At 46.9% G+C, this 17026-nt stretch overlaps 1 protein-coding gene across 1 annotated transcript in view; it reads left to right on the top strand.

The window, feature by feature from the left end:
* Nucleotides 1-17026, top strand: part of CSMD1 (CUB and Sushi multiple domains 1) — a 4503734-nt gene that overhangs the window by 2742474 nt on the left and 1744234 nt on the right. The window contains exon 24 of the mRNA XM_078647516.1: nucleotides 10265-10456. Within this exon, the coding sequence (XP_078503642.1) occupies nucleotides 10265-10456 (192 nt within the window). The remainder of the gene's footprint in view (nucleotides 1-10264; nucleotides 10457-17026) is intronic.

Raw genomic sequence — 17026 nt, 5'->3', positions numbered from 1 at the left:
CCTCCACTTTTGCCTCTATTTTAGCTACAGGAGGCTGGTTTTCAACTCTGACAGTGCACTTAGGCCTGCTAACCAGACCTTAGTGCCAGTACTCCTTCCTTAAAACAAAGTGATGACTGATCAGAACAGTCCTGTAAGTTGCTGACAAATGCCTGACTGCAGTACATGTTTCTCCCCATAGGATACTATTATGGCTCCAGATATTGCACTGTCAACATTTTAAATGTATAATAATGCATAACTCGAAAAGTACTTACCTGATTCCGATGATCGTAGTATCTAAATTCATATAAAAAAATATTAATTCTATAAATTGGTGTCAGATTTCTTCATTGATACATGTCTCACTTACTACCTTTGTGTGTGCACTGAATGCCTAGCACTACCCTCTGATATGCCTAGCTACTCGCCCACACTACCACAAAAGAGAGCATTCGAGTGTCATTCACACCTCTATAAATCAGTTGCGGTTTGCCTGGTCTCTTTACACAGTGTACCTATTTTTTTGTCCACAATATAAAGAGCCAGCTTCTTACAGTGATGGGGGCTTAAATCTCCAGTAACTCACAGAAATTCATAGAATTTAGGCTGATGGGGTCACATGAAGGAATGGGGCTTGGCCGCCCCGCAGAGGTTGCAGGTAACTGCATTATGTTTCTGTATCTGACATCACCATTAACCACAAATTCTTCCATATATCACTATCTAAAATTCATACCATGGCTTTGCTGGTGAACATGATATGCAGCACTCTTTTCTAGATAAATAATTGAGGGAGGAGAAGAGATTCCAACAAGTCAGTGCTATCGCCTTTACTATTTATATCAAGATGCAGTCTTTACTTGTATTTATTTTGACAGTTTTCTATAGCGTGAGCATAACCACCGGGGTTATCAGGGTGCTCTACAATTTATACATCGAGAGGAATACAGATACATGCAATAAAAATAGAACCAACAAACCAGAAGATACAAAGTCATGTAGAGCAAAGGGAATCTCGTTCCCATAACAGCTGGGCCACAGAACTGCGACTGTGACCTCAGTATCCACTTGAATAGCCAGTCAGAGGTAGAAATGTCTTCATCAAGAGCACTTATCTTCCCTCTTGTAGAGGAAAATGGAAGGGATCACCCTGACTTCAGGAGGGAGGGGGTTTTGAATCCTCAGTGTTATAATGGAGCAATACGGTGCTGGTGCTTCTGGAGGCTCTCTCGCCACATGAGAGCTCCAGTTTCTGAGCAAGGTACAGAGGGGCATTGAAGTGAAGGGCTTTGTGTGCCATGCAAGCAGTTTTTAATTGTATCCTAGCTTCATAAGGGAGCCAGTTCAAGGACAAAAGGTCAGTGGTGATATGGTTGTATTTTTTGGTGCCTGTTACGAGCCTAGCAGCCGATTTGAGGGAAGCCCTAAGAGGAGCAGTCTTCACTCTAGGTAGGCTGGAAAGGGTTGCGCTACCATAGTCCAGCTTTGATATCATTAAGGCTTGCACTGCCACCTTTAGGTCATGAGAAGGGAGGTAAGGTTTGAGTTTCCTTAGAATGCTGAGTTGGAGGTTTGCTCCTTTGGAGAAGGAGCGGATGTGCTTCTGCATGTTCAGACTTTTGTCTAACAGAATTCCCAAAGAGGTTGCAGAATCAACAATGTGTGGCCTACAGATAAGAGCAGTGAGATGATTCAACCATTGTTCGATGACCGGAGATTGCTTTTGTGGTGCGATAAGTAGGAATTCTGTTTTGAGAGCGCTTAACTTCAGGTGGTTGTTTGTCAGCCAGCTTTGAGTTTCCAGTAACACTGAATTGAGGGACCAGATGTCATCAAGGGAGGCGATCTTCAAGTAAAGTTGGCTGTCATCCACATACATGTGATAGTGAATGCTGGATTATTTCAGAATTTCTGTCAGAGGCTCCATGAACAGGTTAAAGAGCGTGGGTGAGAGCGATGCATCCTAGGGGACACCCAGCGTGACCGGCGATGGATGAGAGAGAGACTGGTTCACCTTGAAGCTTTGGGATCTGTCATGAAGGAATGAGGAGAACCAGTTTAGTACTGGCCCAGACAGACCCATTCTATGTTCAAGGAGGTCAATTAAGTTATCGTGTTTGACTGTGTCAAATGCTGACAAATGGCCGAGGAGGAACAGAAGCCAAGATTCATTTTGATCCAACATTCTTAGTGCATCATCGACAATGTGAGTTAACACAGATTCTGTATTATGACCTGGACGAAAACCAGATTGACACTGGTCCAGGAGTTGGAAGTGATCGATGTGGTTGCAGAGTTGGGTGAGAACACATTTTTCCAGGAGCTTTGCCAACCTGGAGATTTTAGAGAGTGGGCAAAAGTTGTGAAGGTCGGTGTGATCTTCAGATGGTTTCTTTAGGAACGGGGTAACTGGTCCCGCTTTTAGGCAATCCGGAATAGCACTTTGCTGAAGTGATGCATTGATGATCTTAATCCAAAGTGGGAGTTAGGAGGTTGCAGTCCAGCTAATTGTAGTCCATTTTCTACTAAAAAATTAAATAATAATATAGTATTATGCACTATTAGTGTAATGAAAAAAGAAAATTAAGAAAGTGGATCACCAAACAACGTCAAAATGGACAAGTTGCCCCTTGTAACTCCCACTGATTTTGCCACCTTTGTAGCCAGGGACCAAAGGCAGAGTCATATGTCACAAAAGGCAACCAGGGTCGCAGCTGAGACCCCTTGCGATCCCTTAATGACATCCATGCAGGCAGCATGGTTATTGTTAGACCTGGCACCTTGGCGAGAGTTTCCCTTCCACTTTTTGCTGATGTGCCTCAGATGTTTTTGCTGGTGTCCGCTGCTCAGGGCACTGCGCCACGGCCAATCCGTGCCGCAGTGCAAGTGCTCCCAATGTAAAATTTATATGTGATTGATGTCCATGATTGGTTCATTGGATTTACTGTTAGTCCCCAGTAGAGTGCACTAGGAGTGCCAGGGCTTGTGAATGCCAATCCTGCTAGTGGGCCTGCAGCACTGGTTGCGCCACCCACAGAAGCAGCCTTTTAAAAAATGTGTCTAGGTCTGCCATTGCAGAACCTGCATGCAGTCTGGTACTGTCATGCTGGCTGGGCAAGTGCACACACTTGCCAGCCTCTAAACCTTCCCTTTGCTTCATATTAGTCACCCCTATGGTAGGCCCAAGGGCAGGGTGCATTGAAAGTGTAAGGTGGGACATGCTCTGATGTGTGTGGCATGTCCTAATAGTGAAATACAGCCAATTTCGTTTTCACTATTATAAGGCTACCTGTTCTCTTAGGCCAAGATGGGCTGCTGGAATTATTACACTCTATAATCCCAGCAGGCTCAGGGAACATGGTAGAAAGTCAAGGTTAGTATGCCTGAACTCAGAATATTAAAATACTTCTTTTAGTAAAGTTTATTTTAATATCCTGTGTTTGCAAATGCTACTTTTAGAAAGCTAGCATTTGCTTGCCTATCCATTTCAGCCCGCCTCTGCTAGGATGTGTATCTGACTGTCTGGGATATGTGAGTGACAGGGCTGGGGGATGACAGGTGGTGAATGCCAGGATTACACCTTAGTGGGAGGTGGGAGTGCCTCTGGACTCTGAATAGGGCTGTGCTCTACCACCACAATGCTGGCTCCACCTCCTGGGGAGCGACTGATGACTAAGCCCAACACCTGGCCCAGGAGAGGGGGAATCCTGTCAACAAAGTACTCCTGGCTGCCCCGGTACACACAATGCTGGCTCCACCTCCTGTGGAGCGTCTGATGTGCCATCCCTGCTCCCTGAAAGGAGAGACTCAAGTTTACCCAACACAGTGCTCCAGGACTGAAAGAAGTTATGCAGAGGCCCCCCTGGCCTGTAAGAACAAAAGAAACTGAGTACAAGTATAGGAGCCCTGCTCCCAAGAAACTAGATCCTGTTTCCCACAACGAACCTCTGCCCAACTAGAAGGACTAAGAAGAAGCTGGAAGGACTGGCCTGCTGTCTGCCCTGCTGAGGAAGGAGGGGAGAAGACTTATTGAAAAACACTTTGCAGACTTGTGCTTGAAACTTTCTCCAAGGGCTTGACTGAGCTTTCCCCCTGAACTGAACCCCAGGACCCGTGGGTTCATTGTGTCTTCGCTCGTTTTGAACTTTGAGCCGTGTGTGCCTCCCGCCGGAGTTGAGTCTGCGCCCCCATCGCCCCCTCCTAGGGCTGTGGCACTCGGGAGCTCGCCTGCCCTTTACCCGTGAGAGCTTCGCTCCTTGGAGTCGCTCTCTGCCCCCGGGTCAGGCCGCCTGTCCTCTGCCCCTGCCTGCCACTGGAGCGCGCTGAAGCGCTCACTCGCCCCCTCCCACCGGAATTCCTCTGAGGCCGGTAACCCTGCCGAGACAGCCGCCCGCACGTAGTTACGTGTCCTGCTGTCATGCTCGCCGACCCTGAGACCTTACAGGCCGCGCCGCCCCCCCTCTCGGGAGACCTCAGTTCAGTCCGTACTGAGGTTGTGGGCCGCGTCTGCCCGTGTGCACGCACCCGCTGAAAAGTAAAGATCTGAGGACATCCGCCTACAGGAACGAGTCGCACTGTCCGTGCACGGCTTGTCCAACCAAGAAGGAATCCAAGCATCTCTCAAGGATCCTGCACCGGGCTCGGGGCCGGAACGTCTGATTTCCCCGTCAGCCTGTAACTTTGTACTAAGTACGCCTGCCCCTCGCCTTCGGGGCAACAAGGATCGCCTTGCGCCCCTCTCTGAGGCAGCGTACGCCTGCAGTGCCCAGCGCGCCCTCTGATCAGCGCACCGACCCCCCTGCACAACGAGTCTTTAAGCTGCACCGGGCTCGGGGCCCGCAACGCTTGATTTCCCCGTGTGTACAGCGCAGCGCAGAGGGGGAGAGTGCGCCTCGCATTCCTCTTCAGAAGATCTTTACGCCTCGCATCTCCCTCCCAAGCAGGTACGCTTCATAATTTCTGCCGGGAAGCTGTACGCCGCGTTGGTCCGCTCACGCGAGAGGCGTGAGCATTGGTAGGGCCCGGGGTTTTCTTCCGTGCGGAGCATAGAGGAGCGCTACGAAGCGCACAGAGGCGCTTGGGAGCGCCGTACCTTCCAGGAATGGGGCAAGAGGCCCCAAATATTGCATAACAAGAACTGTGGCACTATCCTTTGGTTAAAAGAGTACCTGAGCTGCCACAAAAAGAACTATTTTAAGTGAACCGCGTTAGAAGAAAGCAGCTTACAACCCAAAAGAGAACTTGCCATTATTTTCCAATCTTGTGGCCTAAGCTAAAAACGTTATATTGGTTGTGTGGTAAAATCTTGCCTGCAGAGATATATTTTTATATAACGAAGAAGTATTTTTACATAACCACAGCCTGGTGTCCATTTGTGGGGGGATTGATACATTTACTGTGTGTGTGATTACAAATGCTTAACCCAATAACGCCTGAAGAATAGCCTTGGCTGCTCACGCATCGCACCTAGAGGGTGAGCAAGGGTAATTCTAAGGGGTCATCCTTCGCCCTGACTTACAGGAGAGGGTCCCTGCTTGTCACAAGTGAATACTTGCGCCAACCAGAGACCCCAATTCTAACAGTTATCATGAAACATTTCCATATGTCTGCACAATAGGCAGCAATTATGGATACTGAAACCAAGTATCTCTTTATTATTACCAATCTTTCACTGTACTACAAGCGTTCTTGGCAATGCTATGAAGAAAATGTGAGATGCAACATTTTTACACAAAGTACCCTGGATGGATCGGAAAATGCAAGCAAACAGGGTCACAGGGAAGGTGATACGCTGGTTCCTTACACTTGGTGATGCGTCGGTTCCTTGCTCTGGGGGAGGTGATGCACTGGTTCCTTACACCTGGGCAGGGGAGGTGATGCGTTGGTTCCTTACTGGAGAGGAGGTGATGCGTCGGTTTCTTACTGCTTAGGGAGGTGATGCGTCGGTTTCTTACTGCGCCCTAACGCTGCAACAGACTTGGCGCTTCGATGCGTTGCATGACGATCCGGTGCGATGTGTCTGTTCTTCTACAACCAGGCCTGCATCAGAATCGGTGCGGTGATCTCGGACGTCAGAGAGCAGTGCACATGATTCGTTGCATGGTAGATATTTTAGCCGCGAGCAGGCACTGCGGCGATTCTTTGGCTGCGGTAATGTGTTGGAAATTTTCTCTCACACCACTGTTATGCGTCACAAACAGGCGATGCATTCATTTTCACAGTTCTTGTAGTTTCCAGTCCTAGCACAACCTTCTGAGGCCCAGAACACTGGCAGGCACCTCACAGTAGGTTAGAACTCCCAGCAAAGGAGTTCAGGGGGGGCACTGGTGGTGAATTATTTGTGTCCCTGAGACTTTAGAACAAGAGGCAAGCTCAATTCAATCCTTTGGAAATCTTCAAGCAGGGGACACAGCAAACAGCTAAGTAATTTTCTCCTTCCTTGTCAGCAAGTAGCCACTGCAGGCCAACCCCAGATAGCAAACAGCAAATGGGTCAGTATTCCTCCTCAGCTTCTCTGGCTCTTCTACTTGGCAAAGGTTCTTCTTGATTTCCAGAAGTGATCTAAGAGTTTGGGGTCTGGGTCCCTCTTTTTAAAGAGTAAATCATTTTGTTCTTTCCTGGCCCAGGGTTCTGAGCCCAGTCTAAACCAGTTGTGGGGGAGGACTTTGCAACTGCACAGCAACCTCCATTGTCAGTGTGAGCACTAGCTACAGACACACCACAGGGGGTCAGAGCCTTCATTGTGGAAGGCAGGTACAGCCCTATTCAGGAGCAGGTGCTACTCCTCCCACCACTCCAAATGCACATCAGACCTATTCAACCTAGCCCTGACTCATTCAGACTTTCTGGAGCCACTGCACATCCCCATCCTATGTCACTTCAAAGCCAGACAGCTAATACACATCTTAGTAGAGGCACACTGGATGGCTATTCAAGAAAATACCTATTTTCTAAAAGTGGTATTTTCAAACACAGATTGTAAAATTCACCCTCAATAAAAGATTCATTTTAGCACTCTGAGTTCAGGCATACTAACCTTTATTTTCCTATCTGGTTCCGAGGGACACTTATGCTTATAAGCAAACTCCCCATTATATCTTATGGAGTATTTCACTTTCAGAACATGTCACACACATTAGGGCATGTCCTACCTTTCACTTACACTGCACCCTGCTCACAGGGTTACCTTGGGCCTACCTTAGGGGTGACTAACCTGTAAGAAAAGGGTAGAGTAAGGCCAGCAAGTGGGTGCACTTGCCAAGTCGACATGGCAGTAGTAGACTGCACAGAGGCTCTGCAATGGCAGGCTTGAGTTACATTTACAAGCTGCTTATGTGGGTGAAACAATCAGTGCTGCAAGCCAACTAGCGGTACAAAAGGGGGTGGTGATGGACAGAGCATCTGAACCAATCAAACACTCACACCCAGTCAACAGATCTGGGTTTAATCCATCACCGTTCTTTAGCGCACTCTGCCACCCCAGTTCAGACATGGCCATATACAAATCAGTCTGACCCTGTGCCTCATGGGAACAGTCCAGCCCGAACTGCCAAGCCATGCCTTCCCTGGACAGGAAACAAGCTTCCGAGGACCGGTTTTTGGCATTTCAGCCGTCTTCAGCCCGGCTTGCTTGAATCCAGTGGCAAAGTGAGCAAGGGACTCACGTCTGAGCATACCCTGCCAACTTATGGCGAACAAAGTGGTACAAAAGGGGGTGGTGATGGACGGAGCATCTGAACCAATCAAACACTCACACCCAGTCAACAGATCTGGGTTTAATCCAACACCGTTCTTTAGCCCACTCTGCCACCCCAGTTCAGACATGGCCATATGCAAATCAGTCTGACCCTGTGCCTCATGGGAACAGTCCAGCCCGAACTGCCAAGCCATGCCTTCCCTGGACCGGAAAAAAGCTTCCGAGAACCGGTTTCCTGCATTTCAGCCGTCTTCAGCCCGGCTTGCTTGAATCCAGTGGCAAAGTGAGCAAGGGACTCATGTCTGAGCATACCCTGCCAACTTATGGCGAACAAAGTGGTACAAAAGGGGGTGGTGATGGACGGAGCATCTGAACCAATCAAACACTCACACCCAGTCAACAGATCTGGGTTTATTCCATCACCGTTCTTTAGCCCACTCTGCCACCCCAGTTCAGACATGGCCATATGCAAATCAGTCTGACCCTGTGCCTCATGGGAACAGTCCAGCCCGAACTGCCAAGCCATGCCTTCCCTGGACCGGAAACAAGCTTCCGAGGACCGGTTTCTGGCATTTCAGCAGTCTTCAGCCCGGCTTGCTTGAATCCAGTGGCAAAGTGAGCAAGAGACTCACGTCTGAGCATACCCTGCCACCCCCTTTTGTACCGCAAGCCCACTAGCAGCATTTGATTTACACGCCCATGGCACACACAGTGCACCGTACTGGGAAATGACTAATCAGATCTGCCAATTATGGAAACACCAATCCATACATACCATTTACAGGGACAGCATATGCACTTTAGAACTGATCAGCAGTGGTAAAGTGCCCAGAGTCATAAAATCAACAAAAACAGGTCAGAAACAGAAGGCTGCAAAGCAAAAAATCTGGGAATAAACCTGCTGTAAAAGCCAAGTCTAATCCTGGTTATGCAAGCAAAGATTTATTTGAGAGAAGATTATTTTAGACCCTCCCAAGTAGTCTAATTATTGTATTCTTCAGATTTGATGTGTGTATGCAGACATAATGGATACAATGCAGATAGTAAGGGCAGTCAGAGGCAGGTCTTCATTTGTGTAGGACTGCACTAACGAGTTTCATCCAAAGGAGTGCTCCTTAGACTGTCGAAAAAACAATGATATGCAAATCCAGCGCAGAAGGTGTCAATAAGTAGGAGACGGGCAAGAGCTCCGTTCTTTGGTATATAGTATCCTCTTAATCTTAAAATGTACGGTTGGTAATATCTATTAGAGTATCTTGGATAGGGGTGAAGCCTGGTTACGTTTGATTGACTAATGGCACTGATGCAACATCATGGTTTTTATTCACAGCATTATATTATGGTGGAAATGTTGTTTGACATTAATGCCTTGTTAGGTTTATTTGCATGTTAATTCTAATGTTATGTTACACTGTTTCTAACTGACTTAGGTATTATCTTGACATTCTTTATACAAATGACTTATGTTGGTGTCACCTACAGCCACCGGCAGCCGAGGACATGAATTCACCAAAATGCCAGCAGTAGCGACACCCCACGCCATTTGGCCTTTACTTTCACTCACATACACACACACAGTCTCTTAAATAAACACACTCTCACCCGCAAGCACATACAACATGCATTTAAAAGCAGATGGTATTTACCTCAGCTGCCCGGGGGCGGGGGTCATATTCCAGCTAATTGTACTCAATTTTCTACTACACAATCAATGAATAATATAGTATTAAACACTGTTAGTGTAATAAAAAAGAAAACAAAGAAAGTGGACCACCAAACAACGTGCAAAAGGACGAATTGCCCCTAGTACCTCCCAAAGATGTTGCCACCTTTGCAGCCAGGGCCAAAGGCAGAGCCATATGTCACAAAAGGCAACCAGAGTCGCAGTTGAGACCCCTGGCGACCCAATAATGACTTCCATGCAGGCAGCATGGTTATCATGAAACACTTCCATATGTCTGCACAATAGGCAACATTTATGGATAATGAAACCAAGTATCTCTGTATATAGTATTGCCAATCTTTCACTGTACTACAAGCGTTCTTGGCAATGCTATTCTACTAGGTTGTCTAAAATTCTTCAAAACACAAACTACAACAACACCACAATTTATGTCTCGGGGATTTCCAGTTTCATTGCAGAAGTGCCACTGGAGCATGGCATGCACCAGGAGAGCCTCATGGTGCTTTGTTACGCAAATGCTCCTCTCAGGTGTGAAGAAGATTACCTGCGATTCAGGAAGCTGTTGAAAACTTGGCTCTTTACCATGGCCTTTAATTAGCTGTCTCTGGCATAGCACTGTACTCTCCACTCACTTCTTAGCGCCAAGGAAGCTGTTGGTGTATGTTGCGCTCTACAAATCCCCATGTAATGTAATGTAATGTAATGTAAATGCTTAACTAAGATACAAAAGTGAAATTATTCATTATCTGGTTGTGCATGGTAGCCTTCTTGTTTATGAATGGTCTGACTCACTCTATTTGTAATTCCATGTCATACTGTTACTTCATATTAGTGTTATTGTATACAAATTTGCAATCATATAGTTCTATAATGATTTCTGGTAATTTATTTTCTTTTCATAGGCTTTGATCTTGTTAAATGTGAGAACCCTGGGGTTCCGCATTATGGCTACAAAATCAGAGATGAAGGGCATTTTGCTGAAACGTCAGTATTATACAGCTGCAACCCTGGGTACACGATGCATGGGAGCAACAATATCACATGTTTAAGTGGAGATCGAAGAGTGTGGAATAAACCTGTACCAACATGCATAGGTAAGACTACAGAGTTTCTTTTCACGACCAGAGTGAGTTTTACTTTTCTTTATCTAAGAACAATTTTCATATTTCCATTCGATTGTGCATAACTGCAATGTACTTCATGTGTAGCATAACCTCACATTTCATCAATAGTTCAGGTTGAGGGCTTCTACACATGGACAGTTCAGCAGTAGCAATAGGGCAGGCCCTCAGAGCTCTAGCAGATCCCTCACTTTTGTCTCCAGCCAAGCCGAACTGGACAGTATTTAGCTCTACCTTGTGGAATCACCCACAGTTTGTCCAAGCAGTTCAAAGTCCAAATGATGTTCAGTGCACCGCAGGGCTGCTCACAAATTTATCTGCCGAAATCAGTCGCATTTACTGCATGAGTGCATTTAGGAAATGTAGCCAATTCAGGCAGGGTCACACGTTTACTCTTCATAGAGCCTGGGAAGAGTACCAGGCCCCTTTCCAGGGAGTTGCTGTGCCAGTAAACTAAGTGGACCCGTTCCAGATAGGCCTTGTAACAAAAACGAACAGGGTAAGAAATGGTGAGGCCTAGGGCTGAATTGGACTATGAGACTAAGGGCATGGCTCTGGTGTCAGGAGGAATGTAAAAATCTTACTCTTCAGCAGACATGAGATGACCATCTGTCTGTGTCTTAGGGAGATTTACTGTGAGCGGTGGTGGCAGCATACCGTTTGTTAACCAGTAGTATCGGATAGGCCCTTTTCCCTGTTCAAAGTGAGTGTGTGATGCACGTAGGCCCGCTCATGTAACGTTTTGCCATCATAGCCTGCCCAATCCCTGTACTGACATCCCTTTATGTAAGTAAGGAGTGCATGTATATATGGTGAATGGAAATAGGACATCATGTTTCAAGTGTATGAATACTGAAACACTGGGATCCATTTTAGTTTCCCGCTTGTTTGACCTAGCACAAGAGAGAAGTTATGATGCAGCCTCCCCAGACAGTGGAAGTGTATCGCATGCATCTCTGAGCTGGTAGGAATAACACTAGAGCATGATGTTTAGAGGGGTAGAAACTGGGCTGTTTTGACCAATTTATGCTAACCTTTGCATCAGGATGTTGCTGAGTAGCCCTTCCGGAGCACTATTTTTTGGTTCAAGGTGGGAACATGTGGTTGAGTTAATGGATTCATTTGCTAGTGAGAAAAAATCCCCTAGATTGGCGCATCCAAGAAGGCTGAAAACAGCCAGGTGCAGAGCTTCACAGTTGTGCTTATGTAAGTGTTGCTTTTACTTAGAGCCAACCTCATCACTAGAGAGAAGGAGCAACTTGTTCCACAAGAGCTGTTTTACAGCGGAGGGTAATGCAGCTGCCAAGGTGGCAGACAGGAAAGGCACTTCTAGAAGTTAAGTACTGTGTGCAAGTGCCCAGAGCTGATTTGAGCGTTCCTGAGGACCTCTCTCCATCGCTGTATGCTAAGGAAAGCCAACTTACACATATAACTTGCTTGTTTACCTGCTCCACTGACCACCGCAGAGGAAAGCAGAGTTATTTGCTGCACCCAAGGACTGTAGCCCTGCACCATGGACCAGGGGAATGTATATCCCCAGTTGGAACTCCTGGACCTGATCATAGTGTCCATGCCACTTTAGTTTCCGTTTGGCCTGACCTGGTGTTGCCCAAGCGAGCCCCTGTAATCCAGAGCAAAATTGCCCACACCAGGCAATTGAAGGCTGCCCATTCACTCTTGGACTTGCCAAGTACACTTAAGTAACATATAAACAGACCAATCATTTAGAACTTGACTAACAGGTTTTGCTGTGTCTTTGTTGATACTGTGGCATCCCTCCCATTAGAACAGACTAGACAGTGTATTTTAGACTGCTCCATATTGGACCTGTTCCTGTGACTGCATCTAAAGTGTCCGTCTGTCTAGAAACCCTGTTGTATCAGTACAATACCTTAACTGTAGTGCTGTATATCCCACATATAGCACTGAGTTGTGGCTTAATGGAATTTCACTTATGTATTTGCTGTTTACCCATTTGAATTCTGAGTCTCAGCCGACCACAAGGCCAACCTGATATGACTTGAATTGCTCACTCTCATCATCCAGACAGTGAAGTGAAGAATGGGTGTACTTGGCCCAATTCGCAGAGCTGTAGTTGGGGGATCCCAGGCAACCGCCAAGGTTGAGGCTCAGTAGTCCCTACTAGCCGTATGCACTCCTCATATGGGGAGACAGTGATGAATATTTGTAGGTAGCATCCAGCTTTCAGATTGCCATAAAAGTATGTGTGTGTGTTTATGAACACAGGTGACATGGACATCAGGTGCACTAGTAGTGCATGTGAAGGATTTGGCATTAAGATTTAAAAACATTTTCACAAAGTGTATTACATTGTTGCTGCACATATTGTTAATGCATGTTAGATGCACTGAATCCCAAACTGCCCCATTCTCACCCTAGCTGCTAGATTTAGGGAGACCAGTGGGCAGCTTCTGTTGGTGAACCATTGCTCCTTAAAGGGGGGAATAATGTTCCAGCGAGCCATAGCATGTACAGGCGATTTTAAATGAGGCTACCTAATTGAGATCGCATCCGAGTGGAGACTTATGAAGATTTTCCCATTTTAAAACAGACCACTGCTACCCCTATGAAGCATCCAATCTAAAGAAATTGGTGTGCTTAGAGATTTGGGGCCCCAGAAACTGGATCAAAATGTAAATATGTTCGGGTTCAAAGGGAAAATGGTGGAATGGTGGAATGACGCAGATGGAAGGGTAGTTTCTCACTTCTGGTCCAACACCAGCCATACAACAATACAATCAAGAAATTAAGAACTTAAAGCTCCAAACCAGATTTTAGTACATATGAAAAACAAAACACACATCACGAAAAAGTCTCCCAACACTGATCACCCCCACCATTATACCCTCGCCCCCGGGCAACTCCAGCAGAGCCGCCAGTCCTCCAACCTCCTCCTCACCTGCCATCCACCAAACTCGCTAGCTAGATACTCCAAAGACCCTGGAGTCTATCCAAACCAACCTATCTCCCCTTCCACCCTTAGAAGCCGCCTTGACGGCTCTTGCTCCTGAACCTTTGCCCCCTCGCCAGCCAGCACCCCCAGATCTAATGGATCTCGAAACTATACACTCCAGAGCGACTAAACTAACGCAGAGCATCCATAGCTCCATCCAGGACCTTATGAACCTCCTTCACCTGGCCGAGCTCTCCCTTGCTAACCTCAAATCACCCCCCCCCCACGATCACCGAGTCTCCCAAGCACCCACTCCCGCTACCTCTGAGACATCTTCACCCGCGCAAACAACCTTGCCACCTCTCAGAGGATGAATCCCGTGCTCTCGCACTCTAATACACCGCTACCTCTGCCACTTCTAACCCCCTTGACCTTACGGGAAAGGAAATCCTAGCAATCCTCCGAGACCACAACTCTGCCCAAGCGATCCCTTATCCACATAACACGAGTCCGGCCCACCCCATCAGCACGGTCATCATTAACCCAAACAGGCCACCAACCCTCCATAACAGAATTGTGATGAAAAGCAACCTTGCGGCGGTAGCCCTGTCCGTCCAGTCCCCAGCCACCTCGACTCCAGACCCCCCCTTATCTGGTCTCTTAATCAATTGACAATCAGCAGTCAAGCATGCCGCTGATATTGCTGACCTCATCCTAAACAAAAACTTAGACCTAGCTATACTAACAGAATCTTGGCTCAATGAATACTCCTCACCTTGCCTGGACCTATTAGTCCCTCCAAACTACAATATCGCCAGACTGGACAGACGCTCCAACAAGAAAGGAGGAGGCATCGCCTGCATATATTGTTCCTCCCTCCTTGTCACCGAACTCTCAAAGGACACCACTGACTCCTGCGAATACCTCGCACTCTCCATTTATTGCAGCTCACTACATCTCTGCAACTTACACATCTTCTACCACCCTCCAGGCTCCAACTCTTTTACCGATCACCTCTTGGAAATCATCACAACTAAGATTTCCTCCAATGCTAAAGAGATTTTCCTGGGTGATTTTAACCTGCACTGGAATGACACTAAAGATCCCCACGTCAACGCTATCAAAGACCAACTAACCGACCAAGCACTAACTCAAGCCTGCACTCAGCCAACTCACTCAAAAGGGGCCATCCTTGACTGGATCATTTCTAAGGAATCCTCAGTCAAGCTCATCTCCATAGACCCTTGTGACTGGTCTGAACACCACTCCATCTCCTTCATCTTACCTGGGACCCGCAAGACTAAAACACGGCAACCGGTGATCCCCAAACAATGGACCAGAGACACTAAAAATCTCAACCTTATGGAACTGGAGGCTCGCTGCAAATCTGCCCCCCCCCCCTGCACATAACCTCGGTCAGCGACCTAAATGAGCATTACTCGTCAACTATATCGATCAATCTGGACGACCTTGCCCCTCAGAAGCTAAAAAGAACACAAGTCAAAGACAGGAACGCCTGGTTCACTGGTTCCCTCAACATGGAGAGGAGGTCCCTACGACAATGCGAAAGAATATGGAGACAACACCCCTCTGCGACGCATCTTAAACTTCTCCGCCAGGCGAGAAACTCCTACAACAAGCACATCCTTAATTCCCAAAAAATAATATTTCAGATCTGAACTGAGCAACGCCAATAATAACCCGTAAACTCTTTGAACTGGTGAAACACCAATCCAACAAACTGGCTAAAACACTGAAAGAATCCCCCTAAATCTCTAATATCATCAGAGAAATTCTCCTCTTTCTTTGCTGATAAATCCACGGCTTTAGGAATTGAACTCAGTGCCACCTCCTATTCACAACCTCTTCCGGACCCGCCCCCTTTCCCCCGGTCCACCGCCTTTGGTCTCTACTAAAAACCAAGCCCGTTGGTCTGACTTCGAATATTATGACGAAGACTCCATTTCCAAAATCCTCTCCACCCTAAAACCTTACAATCACTTTAATGACCCACTTCCTTCCAACTGCCTCACTGCTGTCTCTCAATCCATTGTTCCTTGCTGGACTGCAATAATAAACGCCTCCCTACAACAGGGATCGATTCCGAACCCCTTGAAAGCCGACCAAGTCCTCCCTATTCTCAAAAAAACATCCCTGGATCCATCTTCCACCTACAATTTCAGCCCCATCTCCAATTTCCCACTACTAGCCAAAGTTCTTGAGAAATGTGTACAGCAACAACTAAGTCAGTACATCAATAATTTCCACCTACTTGATGACTGCCAATCTGGGTTCAGACTGGGGCACAGCACTGAAACCACTATGCTCCACATTGTGGACGATGCCCTCCAACTTCTAGACCAAGGCAAGACCTACCTTTTAATCCTCCCAGATCTTTCCTACGCCTTTGACACGGTCAACCACGATAAACTTCTCGAACGCCTTAATCTCAGGATGGGTTTGGATGGTGCAGTCTTAGAATTGTTCAGGTCCTTTCTCCATAATCGATCCCAGAGATTCCTCATCAACGGCAACCTATCAAGTCCCCCAAAGATCAACCCTGTCCCCCACCCTCTTTAATCTCTACCTTGAGCCTCTCCCCGAAGTTCTTCGTACTGCCAACATCTCCTACCACATGTACGCGGACGATACCCAAATATACATCAAGATCTCTTCGCTTGAGGAGATCCTCTCCCTGAACGAGGCCCTGAAATTGACTGTCCAATGGCTAGCCACTAACCCACTAAAACTCAACGCAAAAAAACCTGAATTTCTCCTAATCTCCCCCTCTAAAGCCAACCTTGAGATTCAGTTTTGGATCAAGGCCATCACAGCCCTAAACTGCCTGCCGACCATTGTGGACTCTGCCAAATCCCTGGGCATAATCCTAGACTGTAACTTGAACATGCGGGACCACATTACCTCAATGGCTAAAGCACCTAGATTTCACTTGAGCTACCTTTGGAAGCTAAAACCTTTCATTGAGGCTCCAGACCTGAAACTGGCAGTTCAAGCACTAGTCATCTCCAAACTGGAATATGGTTGCTCCACCCTCACTGGTCTACCCAAGATATTCCTAGCACCCTTAAAAGCTTGCCTCAACGCGGCCGCCAGACTACTCACCGGCACTAGGAAATTTGACCACATCTCGAAAGCACTGAACTGGCTCCCCCTAGAGGCCAGAATTCAGCTGAAATTGGCAAGTATCACACACAAGGCTCTTTACTCAAACTCCCCTGCTTATCTGGCACAAACAACTAGTGGTATCTGGAGGAAGCAGGAACTCCCGGTCCGCCAGAAACCTTGTACTCCAACCCACCTTTTTTCTGAAAAAAATAACCTATAATAGGGCATTCACCGGGGCAACACCTAGAATCTGGAACTCTTTCCCACCTGCCATCCGAATCCCTTCTCTAGCACGCTTCAAGGAGGCCAATACCTTCCTCATGGGTAAATTTCTTGCCTAATGCCTGACCGCAAATCTGATGTTTCTAAGACTGTTGTTTTTCCCAGATCACCAACCCTCCCCGCAGAGAATTTACTGGGACTTTAATTTTTTACTGAATCTAATTAAGCCACAAGACCCAATGAAAAGAAATGGAAATAGTATTGCCTTAAGACTAAATGCT

Source organism: Lissotriton helveticus, chromosome 6, assembly GCF_964261635.1.
Source record: "Lissotriton helveticus chromosome 6, aLisHel1.1, whole genome shotgun sequence".
NCBI classification, from domain to species: domain Eukaryota; kingdom Metazoa; phylum Chordata; class Amphibia; order Caudata; family Salamandridae; genus Lissotriton; species Lissotriton helveticus.
Note: the sequence above shows the minus strand (reverse complement) of the source record. Positions and strands in the feature narration are given on the sequence as shown.